The 23006-nt window shown below is 48.4% G+C and overlaps 1 protein-coding gene and 1 long non-coding RNA gene across 9 annotated transcripts in view; both read left to right on the top strand.

Annotated features, from left to right (window-relative positions):
* The window catches only part of DPYSL2 (dihydropyrimidinase like 2), a 46118-nt gene that overhangs the window by 4497 nt on the left and 18615 nt on the right, over nucleotides 1-23006 (top strand). Inside the window, exons 1-4 of one of the 8 annotated variants that reach the window (XM_085510141.1) lie at nucleotides 248-454; nucleotides 1331-1700; nucleotides 11748-11836; nucleotides 13056-13240. In XM_085510141.1, coding sequence (XP_085366267.1) covers nucleotides 1350-1700; nucleotides 11748-11836; nucleotides 13056-13240 — 625 coding nt within the window. In that variant the 5' untranslated portion in view covers nucleotides 248-454; nucleotides 1331-1349. Of the gene's footprint in view, nucleotides 1-247; nucleotides 455-574; nucleotides 1010-1065; nucleotides 1701-9041; nucleotides 9387-11747; nucleotides 11837-13055; nucleotides 13241-23006 lie in introns of those variants that run through there. The other 7 variants (XM_085510144.1, XM_085510142.1, XM_015882954.2 and 4 more) reach the window with 7 other exon arrangements.
* On the top strand, nucleotides 3344-8147 carry LOC146759123 (uncharacterized). The gene is made up of 4 exons (XR_014932230.1): nucleotides 3344-3479; nucleotides 7376-7448; nucleotides 7624-7658; nucleotides 8018-8147. It is a non-coding gene; the product is annotated as an uncharacterized LOC146759123 (long non-coding RNA).

Raw genomic sequence — 23006 nt, 5'->3', positions numbered from 1 at the left:
CAATATTGCACACGGATTAGCCTTAAGGGCCCGAATCAGTGGTGTTAATAACGTTTATCAGGTAGAGACCACCAAATGAACACCACTGTGTGCATCACCACTTTGCAATAAAAACATCTCTTCCCCGCCCCACCTAACACATCTCACCCGGCCTCGCAGAAAATACCCCATAGTAACGACAAGGACAACTCTCCCTCTGATTCGGCACCCTTTGGGGCCGTGTGTTCAGCGATAAACCCGACGGAACGAGCCGGCGATGGTCCCGCTGGCTGCAGCAGCAGGAGGCGGCCTGGCCCCGCGGCGCGGGTGGTGCTGAAGGGACAGCTCCCGCAGGCCCCGCTCTGCCCCCTCCTCCGTACGGCTGCGGGCGGCCTCCCCGGGGAGGGTCTTGGGGGGCTTCTGGCATCGCCTGGGCTTAATTGACTTGCTAGGTCACTAATTTTCCTTTCGTGAGGTAAGTGCTGGTTAACGGCTCATCTTCCCCTCATCCTCTGTTCCCACACCCCTCTCCCATCTGTCTGTCTCTTTCACTCCAGTGCCATCCACTCCCCCCTTTTCCCCCCCTCCCGATGAGGGACTACCCGAGGTCCGGCACCAGCGATGCCCCAAACCCTAGAGAGATGAGTCAGCTCTCAGCCTCCCTCCGGCCCCAAAAGCCCAGCCGCGATCTCCGCCGCTCCCCGCCCTCCGGCTGCGCTGCCTTGAGAAAAGTGAGGAACAATAGGATTCCCGGAGCACTCCCCGACTCCACCATTGCGGGGCTGGGGGAGGTAGGAAAGAGGGTGGTGGGAGGAAGGAAGCGATCCTTTCTCCCCCGCATGGGGAACACGCCTCCGGAGGTGCGGGGGGTGCTCGGGTTCCTCCAGCTTCTCCGTAACTTGTAAGCGATAGCAACGAGCTGGAGAAGGCGACGAGCATCGATGGGGGCTGTTGCTCCAACCTGATCGAGTCCATTTGCCAATTCACCACTCGCATCACTTCCGGATCAGTCCCCAGTTTCTGCTGCAGAGTGAGGATTTTTTTTCTTCTCCCTCCCTCCCTCCCTCCCCATCTGGATGCTGGGAACTTGAACCCTCCTCCCTTGATTGCAGCAGGATCTGCCCCAACCTTCCCTCAACTTTGCACTGCATCAAAGAAAAAGAGAGCGAGCCACTGACTATATTGTATCGATGGGGGCAGGGGATTTGCCAGGCACAGCCCTTTGCAATTGATGCTGCCGTGTCTCTAGGACCCGGAGCGATCTTTTTTTCCTCCTCTTTTTGCTTGTGTGTGTGTGTGTGTGTGTGTGTGAAGGATCCTCCTGGTTACTGCTGTTATTATTTCCCGTTAGCAGGGAGATCACACAAGCCATGGCTGAGAAGAAGCAGTCTGGCCGGCAAGGAGAGGAGGAAGAAGTACCAGCCTTCTTCAAAAACCTGGGCTCGGGCAGTCCAAAACCTCGGCAGAAATTCTGTGGCATGTTCTGCCCAGTGGAAGGCTCCCTGGAGAACAAGACCATCGACTTCGATTCCCTGTCGGTGGGCCGCGGATCTAACAAAGTGGTGGCAAAGCAGAAGGATGTTGCCCACTTGGGTCCGGATGCTCAGTCCGTCTATTCCAGGCAGAGTGGAAAGGGAGGGGAACCATCTGTTGATTTCGGAAGAAAGGTGGAGATCAGGAGTGCCACTGGGAAGGAGGCACTGCAGAACCTGAATGACAAGGTGGGTGCACATATATATATATTGTCTGTGTGTGTGTGTGTCTGATACAGAGATGCAACTTGCACATGCAGTAGGCTGCAGGAGGGATATTTCATTGCCACCCTGCGGTTTCCTGCTTTTGTCACTTGCATGTATGCAGCAGTGTCTTCCCCCTAAGGAGCAGCATCTCTACTACAGCCTTCTTGGCAGACCTTTAATGTTATCCTTGTGCTCTCTGCAGGTGTGTGTGTATGTGCACGGGGAGGAGGGCAGAAGAAGAAAGGAGCCCCTGCACACACAAACACCCTCCCTTTCCCCGCCCTGCCTTCCCATTTGGTGGTAGAGACTGACTTTTTTTGTTTCCCCAGTACAGCGGTAGCAAAAATGCCCCACCCAGATAGTGAATGCAGCTCACGGGAACAGAAACGCATTTGTAAGCAACAGAACATCAATGAGCCTCCACCTACAGGGATCCATTCCCTGCAGGTTTCTTGCAGGGGAAGCTCAGCCATGCACTCCTACTCCTCCTCCCAGGGGAGGAGAGACTCCGAGTGACCCATGGGAGCTGTATTTCAATACCAATGTTGATGAAGGCCTTTGGCTACAAAGGGCATTTTTGCCTCAGGAAAACGTGCCAGGACTTTAGCAGAAATGTGCTGTTCTCTTAAGAAATCTACTGAACTCCTCCCAATCCTTTAAGACTCCTGAAGCTATTTTCTCACTCTTTGTATTTGTCATTGTATAATAAACCTATCCTTTTCCTGAGGCAAAAGCCATTTAAGCCACATGGTTCAAGCTGACCATGCACACTTTTCCCCCCTACCATAAATAGATTTAAATAAGCTTTATTCATATCTGAGCCGTGAAATACTCAGTGTGTTCCTCCAACAGCGTTGGCTCCTATGCATAGCCTGGAAGAGCTGGAATGAATGAAGCACCAACCAGCAAAATTTCTAGTAATATACTGGGGTAGAGTTTCTGTGAGTATTGCCCCAGTGGGTTTAAAGAGCAGCACTTTCTTCTGAGATGAGCCTCTTGATTTTCACTAGGGATATGGTTTGCATGCACAAGGTTGGAGTTTGCTTGGGATCTGTAATATGGGCTCGTTCCCTGGTTTCAGTTGCTGTATTACCAGGAGCATTGCTGGGGTCTTATCCTCCCCACGTCGGACCCTTCTCTGATTTTTCCTACTACAGTAACCTGAAGGCTCCATCCAGACATGCTTATAACAGCTGTGATTTACTGTGAGATCACAAAGGTAGGCCCTGATTTACAGAAGTTCTACACAATCAACCTCATCAAGTCAAGCGAAAGTTTGCCTCTATTGATACCTATGGTTTAATTTGAATATGGTTATGATTCTGCTCACCTTCCATGGTTAATTATTTGTCTTACACTGGCAAAGGAGAACCATAGGAATAAAGGCCATATATCTTGGGAAGTCAAAGGTTTTGCAATGTGGGGCATTTTCAGGACTAATTTAGAACACTGTGATGTCCTAAAGGATGGAAATATAAACAGGTAATGTATTCATTCTGAAAAGATTAATTACTGTGTTATTGAGGGTATACAGTATATTGAAAACTGCAAGTATAACATGGCAAAAAATCAGATGTCTACACAGATTATTGATCACATTTCTGTAAAAGGGTTTTATTTTGGTTGTTTTTAAGGCTTGTCATAGAATGTTAACTGTGAAGGTATGAAATAATGGGTTAGTGAAATATTGGAGTTGTTTCTTGTTACCTTTGTGTAGCACTGGTGCCAGTGGATGTGCTGTGAGGGACTGTGTGCATTTGGGTAAGTGCAGTCTTTTATTAGTCTTGCTATGGATTGGCACTTTATAACGAGAGTGTTTTAGCTTTAATGGTTTTCCAGCTGACTGCATCTATAGCTTGAATCAATGGTTAGATTCTCAGCAGGTAAGGCTGGCTTTGCTTCAGTGCAATTAGTAGGAATGCATTTAGGATAAGATCAAATACATTACACTAAAAAATACTGCAGGAAATGGCATTAAAAGCAACACTGTATTTAAATCAGGTAGGAGTTGAAATGCTGAAGGCCTTCTGAAATTCTGCAACTGGATTTGGCCCAGTGTTTTCAAACCTTCTTTGGCTATTGGATGCTGTTTTCATGTGATGTGAATCTAAATTGTAGGGGAAAGAAACTGTGTTCTAACAGATAAGATCTTGAAATTATATAAAATGCTTCATTTTCTTTAGCTTGAGGCTGAAAATACCTACAAACATAGAGGATGGTTGGGTTCAGTGAAGGTGCATGGATGTGTAGACAGTGACTGGATCCAAATGGGTTTAAAACACAGTCATCCTTTCTGTCACTCTATAGAAAGATCTAAAACACAGTCATCCTTTCTGTCACTCTATAGAAAGATCTAAAACACAGTCATCCTTTCTGTCACTCTATAGAAAGATCTTGCATTAATCTCTGTGGAAATAATTAACAAAGCAAGAATGACAAGCTATTTTTTATTGTTCAGGGGTCTTAACTTTCCAGAGGATAAAGAGAGGAATGTAATTATTCCACATTAAATTGTGGTATATTGTTCTGCAGGCACAGATAAGGGTAATCAAATCTATTTGTGCCTATTCTGTCTTGGGTATTCTATAGGCATCTATCATGGCCTTTCTTTATTGCCTCTGGGCCGTGCTGCCTCATAATTCAGGGTTAAGATCATCTCTAGAGACAGCAGGAAGGCTTTCTGTCTTAGTTTAAGAAGCTCTTTACAGTGAAGCCTCTGGAGGCTCAGTCAACAGGTTGGTGACTTGGGAGATAAGGTGAGCTTGCTCCCTGCCAGCAGCCAGGCCTTCAAGAATTCATCACACTTCCATCTCCTGACTTAAATCTTTCTCATTGTCCCTGTTTGGATGCTTAGTGCCCAATCCTGGAGCTGTTTGTTCAGTGTTGGTGCATTGCTTTGAACCTCCATTGGGCCAACAGTGCTGTAGTGAGGATGTTACATTCAAACCCAGGGTTTGCTTGGATGAGACGACCAACCACCAACTGGGGGAGTGAGCAGAAAGCTCATGGCCTGACCCCTGAATGGGTCCTAAGAGCCTTCAACCCAAGTACAGGCCCTGCAATCACCCATCTTTAGTTGCTAAACCTATCCACGCCATTTCCCTATGTGATAAGCCATTGTCTTCACTTTCCTTTGCTCTGTTAGAACCAGTCCGTGGAACTGATGGGAGAGGATAGAGTTCTAAAGCACCTGAAGCTTTAGGTGCAACTGAACCTCTCATTAAAACCTTAAATCTCTCAGGGTCATGGTTGGTCATTCCTGGAGAGGAGAGGTGAATAACACCATGTTGTTCAATGCTCAAAAGATTATAGGCTCTGGAGCACGGATGGAACTGTTGTGTAAAACAAAGACCTCGTTCCAGACAGCTGCAAATGCAGTTAGGATTTTAATTTGCTACAACGCCTGTAATTTCTTTAGCCTTGTTTCAACAATATTGCTCGCAAAATAATTATACAGGAGGATGACTTGCATGATTTTCCAATGGATGACAATAATTTATCCGGCTACTAGAAAAATAAACCATAGGGAAAAAGAAATGATAATGAGCATAAATGTCACATTCCTCTGACTTCTCAGATTCCCCTCAAGCTATCAACATGCGTAGCTGGAATGCACTGTATGCCCAGTGAGCGTATCTCCAAGTGGTTGCAGTGTTATGCGAGGAATCCACCCCTCTCACACAGAAGCAAGCAAAGGGCTTTGATACAAGGCCAGTTTATGTGGAAGGAAAACATAAACACTTTGGGGCAGATCTTATTCTTCCCGGTTTAGAGCAGAACTAATTTGGAGGTCTGGGCTTTCGGCAGCACCTGGTGAAACAGGGATAGATGCAGTGCCTGGTATCAGAGACTGGCAGCTCTGCATGCCACCCTCGTGCCAGTGCTGGAGCTCATTTAACATGAGCAGTTTGTTTTTACCAGGCATGGAGCAGTTGTGTAGCTCTGCCCCTCTCCTCCCATGAGAAAGGATGGCATTCAGGAGCGGAGCTGTAGCAAATCACCAAAAATATCAAGCTTTGCTACTGTAAGATTCACATGCAAATACAGTATCCAGTTCTTTGGTGTATCTCTCAAAGAGCTGGGCTGATTCATAGGGGGGAGAATGCAGCTCCGAGTTGTTTCTCAGTGTCTGGAGTGATGAGTGTCCCACAGGTGGACACAGCTGGCTGGTAGAGTGATGCCTTAGAGCCCAAGGCTTTGGCCTGTTGGTTTTTTGAGGAAGAGGAAGGAGAAGGAATGATAAGAAATGGTGTAAATCACCTATAACAGCTGTTTCTTGGACCCTGCTCTTGGTTCCCATTGCTCTGGAGATGCTCATCTCTTTGCCCTGGATGTAAGAGAGGTGCAGTTAATTCTCACTGATGGATCATTTTTTAATTGACCTGTTTGTGTGGCTGCAAAGTGAATCGCTCCCCTCACAAACTCAGATGCTGTATATACAGAATAACTCCTTTGAGAAGTTGCATGATTTCACGGTTGACCCCTCTGGTCGTTTCCATAGCATGACACTTAACTCTAATTTTCTCCTGCAGAATAATAAAACAAGGCAGAGAGGCCCATTGGTGAGGATAGTTTATGTCTGTAATTGAATTTAATTTATTGAGATGAAGAAAGGGCAATTCTTTGGTAGCCTTTTAGGAAAGACAGAATGTACCATCTCACTGGATCTCCTGATTCTATCATTCTCTGATACTCCTGCCACACACCAGTTTGCATTTCATCTTCCCAGTGCTCAATAAGAAGCACTGCTGATCCACAGGAAGCTTTTGAAGTCATCAAGACTAGGAGCAAACAGCAATTGGCATGGCAGAATCAAGAGAGAAAACCAGAGCCTGATCAGTGAGTGCTTGAAGCCTTTAGCCCAGTTTGGCTGCTCCCAATGCAATAACAAGAGCCTTTCTGACTTGGGCAGTGGGTGATTCCCCAGCAGGGAGTTCCCAGCAATATGTCCTTCTGGGGAAGCCTTTAAGAATTCAGTAGGAGTAAAAAGCAATGGGTTATTGCGGAAATTCTGTGGGATTTGTTGCAATGACACTAAAATACCACAAAGAAAGAGACTCTTCTGGTATTTCTTTCCCAACCATCCAGTAACTCCGCTGCAGGAGTGATGCTCCCTGCTAGGTATGTGGTGGTGTCTCACAGACCATGCAAAGTTAAGGTTCAGAGCTGATGGAGACTGATTCCCACTCATGCCTATGATGATTTGTTTTATTGCTGCTCCGAGACTCTCCTATTGTTGTGCAGTTCTCTCCTTCTCGACCTTTCCAGAAGGCACATTTAGACAAAGATATTCCTTTAACACAGAACTGTTCTGCATTGCAGTCAGGGTAGGGCTGGCAGTGGGCACGATGAGCTCCTCCCCTGCCCTACCATTAATGAAGTGGTTCTCACATAGTATAATTTAAGGTATTTCTGTTGCTTTGGGGGTTCCTCCATCACTGCAGTGACTGCTGCCATGGCACTGGGCTAGTCACCTAGTCACGACTGGATCTAAGTCATGGAAAATATTCCAAGTTCAAGAACTCCTGCTCCAAATTAGGCCCATATGCAATAAGGATTACCTTTCAAAAAGGTATTTTAAATATGTTGAAGCAGGTGAGAATAGCTTTAGCTATTAGTTATTTCTAATTAGCGTGCTGCTGACCTCTTCTCTTTAGAGGTGCTTCTATTTCTGCTACCAGTGCTGTTCCTTCACAGCTTGGAGAAGAAATGACATGGTCAGGAATGCAGGTGAGTGCTGGAGATGAATGGTTTCCTGCACCCATAGTTGTGTTCATTTGTCTGTAGTGAATTTTCTGCTCTCAGGACAGGGTACTGAGATGCTCAGATCTGCTGCCCAAGGGCTTTGATCCCAGTATCATAGCATTGATGCTCTCTCAAACTCTTAGTGTTGGCTTCTTCCTAGATAGCTGCAGACACTCCATTGCCTGGCAAGCAAAGGTAAGAAGCCATTCAAAAACAAAGGTAAGGAGCAAAACCAGCATTAAAGAGAGAAGAGGCACAGCTGCACTGCCTACATGTAGAGATGTGGTGTTGGTGCTTTTGTTCTGAGCAGAAAAGTGCTGAGGTTTCCAAACATCAGTGCAGACCAGAAAGATGCAGGATATAACCCATTTAATACTGTCAGTTCTAATCAAAATAAAGCCTAGCAGGCTAATGAATTAATCATTTTGCTGCTGTCATGATGAGACGCTTTATCATTTGCCACTAATTGGATACTAACTGATGGGCATATTAGCTATTTAAACAGTGCCTGTTGCCCCACCTATACTCAGGAAAAGCTCTTTTTCCCCTCATAGGCTCCTGTGAACTAACACAAATGGAAGGTCCTGGTAGTCATCTGCTTGCACAGATGTTGCCTTTGTAATGATTAACTGCAGCAGGATTGTGAAGGCTTGCGAGCAGCTTGGGTATGTAAGGAGCTCTCTGTTTTGAGATAGGAGCAGCTTTGGTTTGCTTTGTGGGATGTGGAATTTGCACGTGACCGAGGGAAGAAGGTAAGTGCTGGTTGGTCATTAATGGGGCTGTCCTGACCCACAAACACGGGTGGGTTCGGGCTGATGCTTTGGATGCCCCATCTGTGGAGGTGTTCAAGGCCAGGTTGGATGGAGCCCTGGGCAGCCTGGTCTTGTATTAAATATGGAAGCTGACAGCCCTGCATATGGTTGGGGGGGTGGGGTAGGGGGGTGCTGGAGATTCATGATCCTTGAGGTCCCTTCCAACCCGGGTTATTCTGTGATGTTGGGACTTTGCAGAAGGCACGATAGACATTGTGATGGGTGTGTTCCCAACACCTGTCCCCCACTACAGCCATGAACCCAGTTCTTTGTGTTGCACGTGCAAGGAAGGAGGGAGACGTTCTGCCTGATGCTTTTATTTCCTTAAATAAAAGGAGGAGCACAGGGATACGGAGATCTCCCAGTGCAGCTAGGACAGGAAACAGCCCTATGGGCACTAAGAGCACCGTGTCGGTAAAAAGGGGGGAAGGGGCGAGAAATCAGAGCTGTCAGCTGGGATATGAAAGAGCCGGGAGCGGCTACACCTTATTTTTTTCCCCTTCATCCGCCAAGAAGGGCGGGGTGGGACAAAGAAGATGGAGGGCGGAGCAGCGCTCGTTGCGCCCCCGACCCCCCCCTTATTTTCAGCGCCGCGCGGGCGTCTCCCGCCCCCCCCCTCCTTTGCGCCAATTCACCCCGCTCCTCATTTGCATATTTACGCTCTCTCAGCCAATAGCGTTCCTCTCCGGAGGGGAGCGAGCGAAAAAAGAGGGTGTCTGCGCATGCGCCGCGCGCTCGTTGCGCGGATTTGGGCGGAGTTGCGCGCAGAGCGAAGAAAGGCAGCGCGGGGCTGGAGCTGCTGCTGGTTGCGCTGCGCTCGCCTCCACGGCGCACCCTGCGCCCTATTGCATCCCATTGCATCGCATTGCATCGCATTGCAGTGATTTGAGCTCGGGCCGGTTGCTTTAAGTTGCGTTTTTTCTCCGTTTGGTTGTTTTGTTTTTTCTCCTTTGGCTTTTCTCCTTTGCTGCACGCGAGACAATAGGGGTCCAGCATCCGCCCCGCTGCTTTTCCCTTTATTTGAGGTATTCGTCATAATAATAGGTGGATAAACGGAGCTGAGCTCGCCACCATGTCTTACCAGGGGAAGAAGAACATCCCGCGGATCACGGTGAGTGGGGGGCGAGGGGAAATGGGGAGGGGGAGGGGTGTGCGGGGATTAAGCCCTTTGTGTGCCGGCAGCCGGGGCTCGGGGCCGGGTAATGAGATCAGCTCCATGAGCGGCCCTTCCTGCTCCAAGGGATGGATGGGGGGAACGCAGCCCCCAGCCCGGCAGATCCTTCTTTCCCTTCCCCAGAAGCTTCTCGCAAAGCGATCCTGGGGGGAGCGGGGCCGGAGCCGTTATGTAAAGCCCCTCCCTCGTTTTTCCTCCCGTTGCGGGAGTCGATGTAGGGCAGGTATTGCGGCCCCAACTTTTCCTTATATAAGGTGGGTGCTCCCCTCATCATCCGACCTACGGGCATCGGGCATTCTGTCCGCTTCCCCCCCCATTTCCAACCTCCCCCCAACCCCCCCCCAGCGGACACACCCAGTGCCGTCTCCTTCCGAGCTGTGACAGCGGAGCTGCCCGCACCGCACGGCGAGGTGTTTTTAGGATGAAATAAGAGCTTTTCTCCCCTTTGGGAGCACACGGGGAGGATTCCCGGAGGGATGTAACGGTGAAGCGATGCTTCCCTTGGGCCGGGAGCCGCCTGACGCATTTTCATGCTCAGATTTCCCTGCTGGATGCGCCCCGTTCCCGTCGTTTTGCTGCAGACCGCATCCATACGCGCAGGTGCTGCGTTCTGCTTTTGTCTCAGGGGCGGCCGAAACGACCATAAAGCTCCGTGCTCCTTTTAGTGCCCTCCCGAGCCCCATTTAGCAGCAGAGCATCCTCCAAGTGTGTGTTCCACGATGCACTTTTGGGCCCTTGGTGTTGGGGTTACGTTGGGCTTTATGCTGCCCATCATATGGATGGGCAAAGCTCAACCCATCAAGGAGCTGCAGCCTTTGTAGCAGCACGGGGAGCCTGCATTGGAGGTGGGCATCAATACTGCAATGCTTCTGGGGATGGAGAGCATGTAGGGCAGTGCTCTGTTGCCTGGCATTGGGAGGTGGGTGGCTTTTCATGCCCTGTGTTAATTCATTTGGTCTTATTGGTGTTTGTTTAGTGTTTAAATCTCAGGTTTTCCTTTGGGTTTTGGTCTGTTGGTTTCCTATAAGCAGGCGTTGCTGGGGGAAGCTCTCCATTGCAGCTGGAGGAGATAAAGGGAGGGGGAAGGAGAAGCATTTAACATCTCATGGAGTTGCTGCATAAAGGATGGATCAAAGGGTGTCACTTAGGAGCTGGTGCAGTTTCAGTGCTCAGACTGAATATGTGGCTCTCCAGCTCCTGAGCTCTTTGGGAGAATGCTTGATTCCTTTCTTCTGTCAGACCTCATTCAGTATAAGGGCTCCGAGCTGTGCTGTCATGCATCCATTTGCTTAAGTTCCGAGTTTCCATTCTGTTTTCTGCCCTTTCTTGCAGTCACTTTTGGCATCACTGTGCCGTAGCTTTGTCATATGTGGGGGGAACAGGGATAGAGTGCTGCACTGGGGCCGAGTGCGGATTGAATGCAGTGCTGCATCTCTGTATGTGCTCTGATTGAAGCATAGCTCACAGCGGGGCTGGAGGAGCAAGCAGAACATCACTCACTTCCAGCTTGTGTCCCCAAGCACAGCTCTGCAGCGCCTGCTCTGCTGTTGCTGCAAAAAAAAGGGCGGATTTGCTATGGAGCTGCCCTGGCTGGGATGGCAGGAGGTGACCTGGGTGGTGTATCAAACACAGCTGCCTTGTCACAGCTACCTTTCTGTTCCTGCCAAGCTGTCTCCCAGTCTGCGGGTGTTTTAATGAGGCTGTTCTTAAAGCAGCCTTCTTTGCAGCTTGCTTTGCTCATCCGGGCTTGTTTTCCATCCGATCATGCGGTAGTGATCTGGACGGGCAGTAAAAGCATCCGCTGCACCCAAACGTCCCCGAGTTGGACACAAACGGGGTTTGTTTGTATGGTGTAACCACTGGCAACAGACTCGTGGGCCATTTCCCTGACAGCCGTTGACTCACAGTTGGCCGAGTGGTGACTGCAGTGGGTTGGGTGCACATGGGGAACTTTGCATGCGACCGAGGCATTAAAAACAGCAGCGCCGTGGCCATTTCGCATCCATGGAGAGCACTGTGAGCTGCTTTTGCTGCAGGTGATGGTGGTACTGCAGGGCTGAGTGAAGCTGCCAAGCCTCAACCCAACGCCCTTTTCCCTTCTGATTCCTTGGGATGAAAGGACTTGCAATGAAACAAAGCAATTTTTATCTCAGCAGTTGAAAGCTCGGCGATGGGATGGAGTTGTGTTCTGACTCCTGAATAATGCAGGGCTTCTTTCCAGCTTTCCTCTTTCATCTCCGGAGTGACACTGCAGACTGGCAGCGTAATTAGGAATTGCTGTGTGCTTCTTTGTTGCAGAGCGATCGTCTTCTGATCAAAGGTGGGAAGATTGTCAATGACGACCAGTCTTTCTACGCCGACATCTACATGGAAGATGGGCTCATCAAGTAAGTGAAGGTGATGGCAGGACTGCGATTGGAGTGTGGAGATAGGCGCTGCTTGGACCCTCAGTATTGGGTTGGGTTGCCAAGAGCAGTGCATGTTTCACACACTGCTTAATGCAGGACCCTTAAAAACACAGCCGAACTGCTCCAGTGTTAAAGCATGGGGTGAAGGAGGTGCTTTAAACATGCTTAATTTTAGCCATGTGGACAACCCTGTGCTGAGGTGGCACATGTGTTTGAAGTTATCTGTGTTGTACAGTGGGCTGAGTTACAGCCAGAGATATTTTTAATGCAGGGTTCAGTACCCGGATGCCTTTAATGATGTTATAGGGCAGGAAATTGGGCTGAAGTGACCTCTCGAGGTCTCTTGCAGTGCTGTTTTCTGCAATTCAGTGATGCAGGGATCAATCTGGAATCCCTTTGAGTTAATAAGGATGCTGTTGTTGTGTGGCTATACCTCTTCCCAGCACACTTCTGTGTTTGCAGTCCCAAAACATACATTTCTGACACGTTAAATAGTTCAGAGGTTTCTCTGGCAAATTACACTTAGGAAAAAAACCAGCTGAGCCAGAGGTTACAAACAAGGAGCTTTCCTGTTCTGGCTCTCACAGGCAGCACATGTGCTTTGTTCATCAAGGTTAGACATTAGAGGAGCCGGCCACAAGCAGCTCATTAATTGCCCTATGTCACCCACCATTGCATTTTTCACAACCAAGGGGTGAGAGGGGCTCCCACCAGCACTGTGTATCCTTTCTCTTTGTGCATGAGCTACTTGCTAGTTATGTATGGAAGGCAAATACAGAGGCAAAAGTGTTAATCTGTGCTTCCAAATCATCACCTTCCAAACATCTACCTTGCCACTGGATAGCCAGCATTGGGTGTTGCATTGCCACTTGGCGACCCAGTCCTGTCCCAGCAGAGCTGCTTGCTTGTTGTGCTTGGTCCCTTCTCCAGCTGGCTGCCAGTGTGGCTCCTGCTTTTCCTTCCTCTTAAACCTAATGTTCCCCCCCAGGTCCCAAAGTAATTGCCTGCTTTGCTCTCAATTATGCAGCTGCTTCAAGGGGAGGAATAAAACTCTATCAGCTAGGTCTGCCGGCCCTGTGCTTTGCTTTATATGGCAAAGGAAAACAGTGGCCGGGTTAAGCAGCACAGGGTGTGTTATTTGAAGAGCGTGTGCCTCGTCTGCTGTCTGTCTGACCTGTTTGCAACCTGTGTGTACCAGGCAAATAGGAGAGAATCTCATCGTGCCTGGAGGAGTGAAAACCATCGAGGCCCACGGCAGGATGGTGATTCCTGGAGGGATTGATGTTCACACCCGTTTCCAGATGCCGGAGCAGGGAATGACTTCTGCTGATGACTTCTTCCAAGGGACCAAGGCTGCGCTGGCTGGGGGCACCACCATGATCAGTAAGTTGGCTGCTTCTCTATGCCAGGAAAGCTTTACCTTTCTCCAGTGGTAGCTAGAGAGGCTGTGAGGGGTGTACCCAGCAGCAGGGGGGCTCCCATGGCTGGTCAGGTTGCTTGTGTAGGGGTGGGGAGCAGGGTTAAAACACTGTAGCCTCCATGTCTGGAGCTGCTTTCCATGTAGGTCTGCTCCTACTGAAAGCAGCCTGAGTTCTGGCTCCAGTATGAGCAGCACTCTGGATACTCACCCCATTCCTGTTCCCTCTCTCAGTGATGTCTGAGGTTTGTGCTCGCTCATCTGCAGAGCTCAGCCTTTCTGGAACTGCTTTTACAATGAGGGAAAGGACAGCTACATCATGCAGGGCTGTCAGGGGAAGGGTAAGTGTCTGTAGTGCAGTTCCTGCTGAGCAGCTGCGTGCTGATGTCTATAAGAACTGGGCCACTTATGGCCTTCCAGACTCTCTGACCCCACTGATGTTGGCTGCAGAAATTCAGTGTTGCCTTTATTTGCAGCTGTGGATATTCACAATTTAATGCACTAATATCCATTTTTTTTTTTTCCCCTTCTAAATCTTTGCTGTCAATCTAAGTTAATACTGCTTAAATGGGATTTGCTTTCCAGTTTCAGTTCATTGACTTTGTTTAATTGCTTGTTAGCACACCTGGTTCACCTCGTCCACTTGACTCATCACTTTGTTCATCCTTGTTAAGTTGAATTAGATCAAAATAAGTTCCTCTGTCATTTGGTCTGGGCTCTGAGAGCGTTATTTCCCCCAATGGAGGGGACAATTGTAAGCAGAAAGTTGGGTTTTCTGAAGCAGCCCTTTACTTCAAAAGGCTCAGCTGGGTCCCAGTTGTACTTCAGAAGTGCTTTGGCCTCTCTGTGTTTGCACAGGCATTGGTTGGCTTTATGACTGCAGCACCCAAACGTCTGTGTAATGGTGTTCATAATGTGACCCTCTTACAGCTTCCCCAATCTCATCTATATGTTCTTCTCACCTGCTTTGTCTGTGTTGATTCTGCTGCCTCCCTCAGCTCAGATCACATGAACGTTGTCCCTTTAATTCTCACATGGATCACATCCGAGGGAAGCACACAGGAATTCCAGAATGTAATCTATTGTTTCCAAGCCCTGTTCCTATTTACTTCCCCTTCGCAGTAATCTCATTGCTGCAGCATCCACAATGGGAACTTTAGGTTATTGATGGTATCAAACAGATCAGCCCCATTTTCTGCCCAGCCCTTCTCTTCCTGAGTTCTCTCCTCTTATAAACTGGGACTGATTTCCTTTTCTGAGCAGAAATTCCTGCTGTGATCCTTCTGTCTCTGCCTCCCCCCAGTGCCAAAGGCACGTTGTGAGGCTCCAGTTGACCTGGCTGTCATGCAAAGAAACAAAACTGGGTTTGCTAAGCGGGTCTGAAGTGAGGCACCGTGATGCAATTATTCATCTGAAAGCGTAATTGGCTGCGCTCCTTTCTCCATCCCTGCCTTAAAACAGCATTGCTGCGGGTTGTGTCAGCAGAGGGCGAACAGCACTGCGTGTCTCAGGAGAATATTGCTTTGGGAAGACTTGGATTCTCGCCCATTTCTAACGTTGGAATGAAGTGGTTGAGGGGAGGAGGATTCCAGGATGATCCGCAGCAGACTTTGGAAGAGAAGGGTGTATGGGGCTGTAGCTTGTCCGGCTTTCCCTGAGCTCTCCCTATTTCTGTATTCGATAGGACGGGGGGGGAGTGGCATTAAGTTGTGCCAGGTTGGGTATAAGGGACAATTTGTTCTCTGAAAGAGCAGTGATGCAGTGGCACAACTGCCCAGGGGGTGCTGGGGTCATCATCCATGGAGGTGCTCTAGGGGCCTATGGAGCTTATGCTGAGCTAAAGATGGCATTTGTGAGCACCCTTTGCCTCAGCCTGAAAGAGGCTGATGCCCTCGAGCCTTCCCTGGAGCTGCTGGAGAAATGAAGAGCAGGGTGGTCTCTTAAAGCCCTGTGATCATTTGGTTGCTTATTAGTTGGTGATGGCTGAAATCCCCTTCGATATCCACAGTCTGACTCCCCCTGACTTCAGCAGAGGCAGGATTTCCCCTTTCTGCTTCTCACCCTGCAGAAAGGACAAAGTTAAGCTGTGTGTATTTATTGGCTCCTTGATCCTCTGGCCTGTTTAATGTCCTGGTGAGAGCAGCATCCATCCAGGGCAGCTCCCACGCACAATTCAGCCCCCACCCCCCAACCCTGACACTGCTTCTTCCTGGGTATCTGCTGTCCTCGAGTCCAACTGCTTGCTGACATTGCCTGTGTTGACTCAGTCAACCGCTGTTATAATCATAGGGAGAAATTACAGTGAGGAGAAATTATAGCTCTGTTTGGCTTGGTGACTTGGGAGCCAGCTGCCTTTTGAACTTGACTAGCAGTTATCCTAATAACATGGAGAATATACACTTGGGGTATGAGCTTTGTATCTGGGGAGGTTCAGAACGCGAAGGGGAACTTTGAATGGAATGCACTCTGCTTCTTAATGCTTTACCCTGCTGTTAAAGGGAGGGTTGGAGCAGGATGGCAGGGCTCTTCAGGAGAGTGCTGGCTGCTGGGCTCTATTCAGCAGTGCAAGCAAGGTGACTTCACAGCTCCTGGGTTATCCTGAGGGGTCACCATCTCAAAGTTCAGCTGCTTAGAAGGGTGATCCCAACCTAATATAGTGCCTCACCTCTGTGTTTTTGGGCTTTAGAGATGCAAGTGTAATAGAGGGAGGTTGGAGAAGGGCTTAAGGAAGGGCCAGGCAGTGTTCTGGGGCAATGGCAGGCTGGCACAGTATACCAGTACTTTGGAGATCACCTACAGCCCTGCTGGTTGCTGGGTTGTTATGAGGGTTAGTCCTATCTTGGTAGAGAAGGAGAGTCTGGGTGATAGTCAAAGGAAAAGGATGGAGACAGAGAGAGGGAGGTTGCCCAGCAGTCTTGCATAGAGCATAAACCAAGCAACTGAATTTAAAGGCAGCAGCCACAGAGCTGCAGCACCTCACCCAATAATAGAATGGGTTGGAAGAGAGCCTTACAGGTCACTCCCCTGGGACCCTATGGCTGTGTATGCACTGCTGTGTTGTTCTGCGGAGAGCAGCCTGAATTTTGTTCCTTTTTGCACCCAGAAGCAAAGATAAAGAGGAACTGTACAGTGAGGAACAGCCACGCCAGGCAGCAATGTGTGCCTGCTTCACCTCCAGCAGCTGCTGGCAGTTCTACAGCAGAGAAATGTTTAATTCTCTAGAAATGTAATGGAAACATCCACTTGTTTGAACGTTGGATGTTTGTACGGGGAGAGGCTTCCTTTGGATGCTGCTATTAAGATAATGATGTGACCACACAGGAGTGCAAAGTCCCTCCGGCCCTTTCTCTCCTCTCTCCAGTTCTCAGTGCTTTTTATACCCCCCCTTGCTCTTTGGGCTCTGCACCAATTCATGCTTAACCTCACTTTGCTGCCCTCCAGCTCCCTGCTGATGGGTTTGGTGCTTTCATTCAGAGCAGGCTTAAAATCATTCATGAGAAAGTCTGTCTGCACACGGGGATGGGCACTCCCCTGTGGTGTGCTGCTCTACTCCAGCTTTAAGCCCCTCTAAGTCCATTAGGCATCTTGGTACCCCTGAGCTGACAGCCTGCTCTGCTGCCTGTGCTTCCTGCTGTCTCTCCTTTGCTTTCTGCTGGGTGGGATTCTGCCTGTTGTTCTGATGAGGTTTGCTATGGGGTCTTGCTGGAGCCAATCTGCCAAATCCTTGACATCTCTTGCAATTTAGCACAGAAGGATGCAGCTGCTCAGTCCTTGACATACATTGTGTGTTGTTCTGTGCATTGGATTCCCTTTGGGCTGCAGTATCTGTTTGTAGGCTCTTTGCTGCTCCTGTGAGGAACACTTAAGAGCTGTGCTGCTTTGCTTGAGGCTGTGCAGGTGATGGTCCATGGCCATGCCTGGTGGCCATACTTAATAGCCCTTTCTGCTGGAGCCATCTTCCTTTCTTAGAGCATCAGCATCTTGGGCATCATCCTGTGAAGCATCATCCTGTGAACTCCCATCTTCTGTCTTTCCCAGAGCTGCTCTGCACACCGTCTTTCCCTTCTCTCTGCTCTTCTGCATCTTTGGCAGCCCTGATTTCTGACAGAGGCCCTAGCACTGTTTGTTTTGTTCCATGGGGAGGAAGGAGTGGCTGCAGGCCGTCCCACACGTGCTGCAGCCTGGATACTCCGATGTAGCATTGCACAAATGAATGCTGAAACATCCACAGCGCTGACAGTGCAGCCGTCTTCCTGCAGATGGAACTGACCTAGATTTTTCCGTGCATCTGAAAAGAAGGATTTGGCACTCACTCAAGAGAAGTAACCAGCGTTGTATGTTTATGCAATAGCACTTAATCCCTCTTATTCCATGTAATGGTCGGGATGGCTGTGCTGCTTTCCCGCTGCATGGAGTCCACGTTCTTTTCTTTGAAGAGCTGCTTTTAAATGCTTCCCTTCCTTTCATGTGCCCAGTGCTCTCAGCCCCAAATCCCATGCCTTACAGATGACACACAGAAGGATGGAGCTAATGGGTATCACTTGACAGTGCATGTTGCGTGCTGCCAAGTTTGAGCTGGGTCCTCAGCTGCCAGAGCAGATGATTGCTGTCTAAAGCTTGTCTATGGGAGACTGAAAAGCAACCTTAAAAGCAACAACAGCAAAAAAAGGAACCATCAAAAAACCCCAAACAACAAAAACCCACCTCCGTTAATGCTGTCTGTGATGGGTTTTCAGGGCACGTATCAAATCTTACCAGATAACCTGTCTTAATCACCTTCAAGTTGAGACAAGGTCATAAAAGCAGCAGGAAATGGTGCCTCCAGCCCTTTCCTTGGCACAGTTGGCTCTGCATGGGTTCCTGCCTTCCTGCCGGCGTTCTTTGGCTTCTTCTGCCTCCTTGTGAGCTTGACTCAGCAGAAACCATCCTTGTCAGACAGGAACTTTAGCTTTCCACACTGGGAATTAGCTTTGCTTGTCAGGGGAAGGAAGCAAATGATGCCTGAAAGAAATGATGGCAGAACAAAATGCATTATTTCTTGTGTGGGTGCTGTCGGCGTGGTGGAATTTGGTGCCCTGAGTCAGCAGAGCCCTTTTCCATCTCTCAGCCTTTGGTTTGTGGATTGTCCCCCCTTTTTCTTGTAGATACAGGACCTTTTTAATCTTTCTGCTGGGAAGAAGTGTTAAAGGAATACCAATTAGCTCCCCCTGTCTAGTATAATCTAATCATGCTTTGCTTGCTGGCTGTTGGGGCTGGGTGTGCATCTTTGCTCCCGTGGCAGCCGTGTGCAATGGGAAAGAATGCAGCAATGGGCACTGAGGAGTTATGGCTGCTTCTGAATTCCCTGTTCTTAAGCAGTGGGGAGGAACCATTGGGTTTAATGCAAGTAGGGGAACCTCACAGTGAGTTTTCAAAGCCCATCCAAAAGGGTTGTGCTATTGGAAGTTCCTCTTCCTGACCATTCTTAGAGTGTATTTTCAGCAGACTGTTCTTGGAAGCAGCCCCATGTGTGCAGCACGTGTGTTTTTTGGGATCTAGGGGATCTTTGTGGTGGTTTACATATGAATGCCATTCCCTGGTGCAGCCTATGGGCAATGTGGGCTGGTGGAGGAGCTCCGTGAGAACCATCTCATGCTTTTACACAGCACAAAGAGAAGGAAGGGGGGGGATGTTCCCAAATAATTGCACACCAAGAGGTACCGTAACCTGACAGTTACAACATCTCAGCCATAAACATGTGTCCATGAAGGATTCTTCCCAGCTTGGGGCACAGGAACTGATCCGTCTCTTTCCAAGAGTTTGATTTATTTCAGATGGGCTTTTTCAGGTTTTGTAGCAGTGTCCAAAGGGATGAGGTCAACCCTGATGAGGTTCAGATGACTGCTCAGACTGATGGACACAGGCTCTTTGCCCACCATGAAGCAGAATAGCTTGGTGAAGTCATTGTAGCTGGAAAAGCCATTGATGCTCTTCTGTCATGTTGAATTTGGCTGTGGCTCCAAGATCAGCATTTGCACCTGTTAGTTTGCTATGCAAACACCCTATAGAAGAGGGAAATGGCAGCTGTATGAAAGGGGGAAATGGCCCACAAAGCTGCCCTGCAGCTCTTGATCTGTTTGCTACCTGAAATGAAACTGAAGTCATGAATGTGAGAGATGGCTGTAAAAGTTTGGTCCATGGTGGAGACAGAAGACAGAGCCTTGTCTGTGTGAGTTTCTGTCATTAGTGTGGGTTGGAAGAGCCTCGTTGCAATAATTCCCCTTTATAACTGTGCTCCTCTTCATCTCTGTGCTCCCATGAGGCAGCAATGGGCAATGAAAGAAGGCAAAGAACCAGAGCATGTTCCTGGGGACAGCAGTGCAGACCCAGCTCTATTCCAGCTTCCCAACCAGTGGAAAAAGCCTGCAGGGCAGGGCACAGCTCTGCTGACCTGAGAAGGGACAGTGCTTCTATCTGATCATACTTTTGCCCCCTGGGTGCTGTTGTGGTCGCATTTATTGTTGTGGTTGCGTTTTGCCTTGACCTGAGCTCCACAGCTACAGCAGTGCTTTGCTCAGTCCCATTCCCCAAAGCATTCCAGCCAATTTGCCTTTGAAGTGTTGGGCTTCAAGTGCAGAGCGTGCCTGAAGGAAGGTGTAAGTTTTGGAATCACTTGAATCTCTCTTCTGAACTTGGCTCCCCTCCTCCTTTACCGTGACCTGGGCGTGCAATGGACCTACTCTGTAAGGAACTGGGACCTTTCTTTCATCTAAAGATGCAGTCATTCCGACTGTGGAATTGGGGTTAGTAATCATTGTTTTGGACGTACGACCTGCTGTTCCTTAAATTCGTGTCCAGAAGACATTATTAATCATATTTTGGATCTGATCAGATAGCTAAAAAGACAAGGGAAATATCTACATGACATCAGCGGGGGAGTAACAGAACATTGCAGTCTGAAAATGTCACTAGCCTGGATATATCTAGCATCCAATCCTTCTGAGTGCCGTCCAGTTTCTGACTTTCTCTGCATGGAGCCTAATAAACTGCATTGAGGCTGACAGAAAACAACCCATGGTGTCACTGACTTTGCCTTTCCCTCTGTTGGTCCAGCAAATGCTTCCAAGTGAGCGACCTTGATGTGGTTTCATTAGCATGGGATGTGCCATTGGGTGCAGAGAGCTGCTGGTCCTTGGGATGATCCCTGCTGTTCTTTAGAAAGCATAATTTGGGGATCGGACCCCCAGCTAAATCTCAGTGTGAGGCATTAAGAAATGTCTTATATCCTCATTGTCTTTCTATGGCCTGTGCATCAGCTTGGGTATGTCAGGTGGGTGAAGCAGTGACCTTAAAGGTGACCTGGTAGTGATCCTTCCTTGTCCTTGATTGAGTAAATATGCCCTAGTGTGTGTTTTAAGGGAAGAACTGTCCAAAATGGGAACACGAGAGTTGTGGGGCTCTTCCAGGTTGCTTGATTTGGGGTTTTGAAGCTCAGAAGAAGCACTGAGGTCTCTGTCCTGTAGCTGAGAGCTGGCTTTCAAACAGCGCTGTCACTGGACAAGGCAGACTGCCTTGACCTTGGTTATAATGGTATTTAGCAGTAGAAGGGATTGTGGCATCTTACGGCTGAGAGTTAGAAACCTTGGGATGAAATAAGGTCTCTGATTATGGCATAATCTTCTCTTGGGTCGGTCAAGGGCTTGACTTCTCCTTCCTGTGTATTGATTGGATCCCATTCACTTTCACAGCATCTCTCCCAGTCCACCCCAGTGCCAGCAGAGCAATGCTGCAGCCACGGACCAGCAGCAGCTCCAGTCCTCGTTGTGGGGAGCTCTGCAATTACCAGGGCTGAATTTAATTACAGCCCTTCCATAAAATGCCTTCCAACAGTACATACAACTCAATAAATACACCAGATTTCATCACGTGCGGTGGCTGCGAAGATTAAGTAGTATTAAAAAGGCAGATGTGTTTATAGTAATCAAGCTGCTATTTAAAATCTGACTGCTAACAGTTAAATATTGAGGATTTACACCTTATAAACCTCCTCTTAAACAATAGGTGCATTCAGTGCTGGTTAGAGCTTCAAATAATGCATACAACTGCAGTTTATAATAGTAAATGAAAGCCTGCACATGTGGTTGTATGACATACCCAATTCTTTGGGCCTAATTCAGTTTTATGTTGTCCATATCAAATAGTTTTTCTCTTTCCTGGTAGTGACATTCATTAGCTGAGGACTGAGGAAGAGTTTCATGTGTGCTTTAGATGTCACATAATTAAACTGGTTGAAAAAAGGCTTTAAAGGGCAAAGCTGGAAGCAAAGAACTATTAATAGAAGCTCCAGGAAGGGCAGTTAGTGAGCCAAGCCCTGCTCAAATGAAGCAGGATGTAAAGAAAAAACCTGAACATGCCACAATGCCAGGAAGCCATAAAACCCATTAATCCCCACCCATCAGGGCATCCATCCAACAAATAACGTTCTGTTTCCAATACAGGGCTGGATTCAGCTGTGCCACTGAGGTCTAGAAGAGCAGTCGTTTGTCTTTAGCTGGGCTCTTAACTTGCATTTGTTTGAGATCTTCAGGTGCTGGAGGGCTCTTTGAAGTGATGTTTGTTAGTCCCAAAGCATCCCATATGGTGGTGGTGAAGTGGCTCATGATCCCATCTGCCCATTACTTCTGTTATTCAACTGGGCGCTGCTAGGGCAGAGCTGCGGGCATCCCTGTGCTTTGGGAAAGCTCCAGTGGGAAGAAGAAACCAATATGCCCCAAGAGAAGGTGGATGTCCCATCCCTGGAGACACCCAAGGTCAACCTGGATGGAGCTCTGAGCCCCTATTGGGTGTCCCTGTGTCCTAAAGGGAGTTGGAACTGATGGCCTTTAAGGGTCCTTTGCAACTCAAACCATTTTATGACTCAAAGTTTCCTTGAAATCAGTGCCTCTTGAGTTTTCTCCTTCCCCTTTGACTTAACGCTGAGTGTTATCTCTTCCCTGCAGCATTCAGTCTTATGAGATGGTAGGATATACAAGGTTTCATGTGGCTGAACACCAGCCCTGGGATGTGGAAGCCGTACAGATAAGCTCACAGTGGTTAGTGCTGTTGTCTCACTTCAGCTTATTGTCTGCTTTTAATCTTGAGCTGATTAATCTGCCCAAAGAGGAGAGCAAAGCATCAGGAGGGGGGCAGAGAACAGCTATGGGTGGTGAGTGGGTGGGAGCCAAATTGTTGGAAGTAAGTACAGATGCACCTCATAAACAGTGTTATGGGGGGGGAACCCAGCACATCAAAGAGGTAATTAAAGGCTGTTTGATGATGGCATGTGGGTGCACAGGTGCTCAAATCCCACTGCATTCCAAAGGGCGGTGAACTTGTGCTTTGTCTGAGAAGAAGACAAATAAACTGTCCTGTAATGCTGGAATCCCATCGGTTTCTTATCAAGAGAAAAATGAGATGATTTGTAAAATACATCATCTTTTTGTTTTTTCCTCCCACGGAGCAGTTACGTTCCTGATGCAGACCAGCTTGCTTTACAGCCTCTTGCAGTTTGGATTCCGTATCTCAGAAGGGTAAAAGATAAATCTAACAATGTTTTCTGCTCTGAGCTGGGGAACTGCTGCAATCCAAACCCAGCTTTGCCATTGAGAAGCAAAGAGAATTGGAGCTGAAGTTCAGTGCCATGCAGGGAGCTGCTGTGAGGACCACAGCTCTAATTCCGCTTCGAGGTTTCGGCATTAATGAAGTGATACTGAA

This window comes from Coturnix japonica, chromosome 10 (assembly GCF_054131305.1).
Source record: "Coturnix japonica strain WE chromosome 10, WE-NBRP24, whole genome shotgun sequence".
Taxonomy (NCBI): Eukaryota; Metazoa; Chordata; class Aves; order Galliformes; family Phasianidae; genus Coturnix; species Coturnix japonica.
The sequence above is the reverse complement of the archived record's forward strand: the minus strand, read 5'-3'. Positions and strand labels throughout refer to the sequence as shown.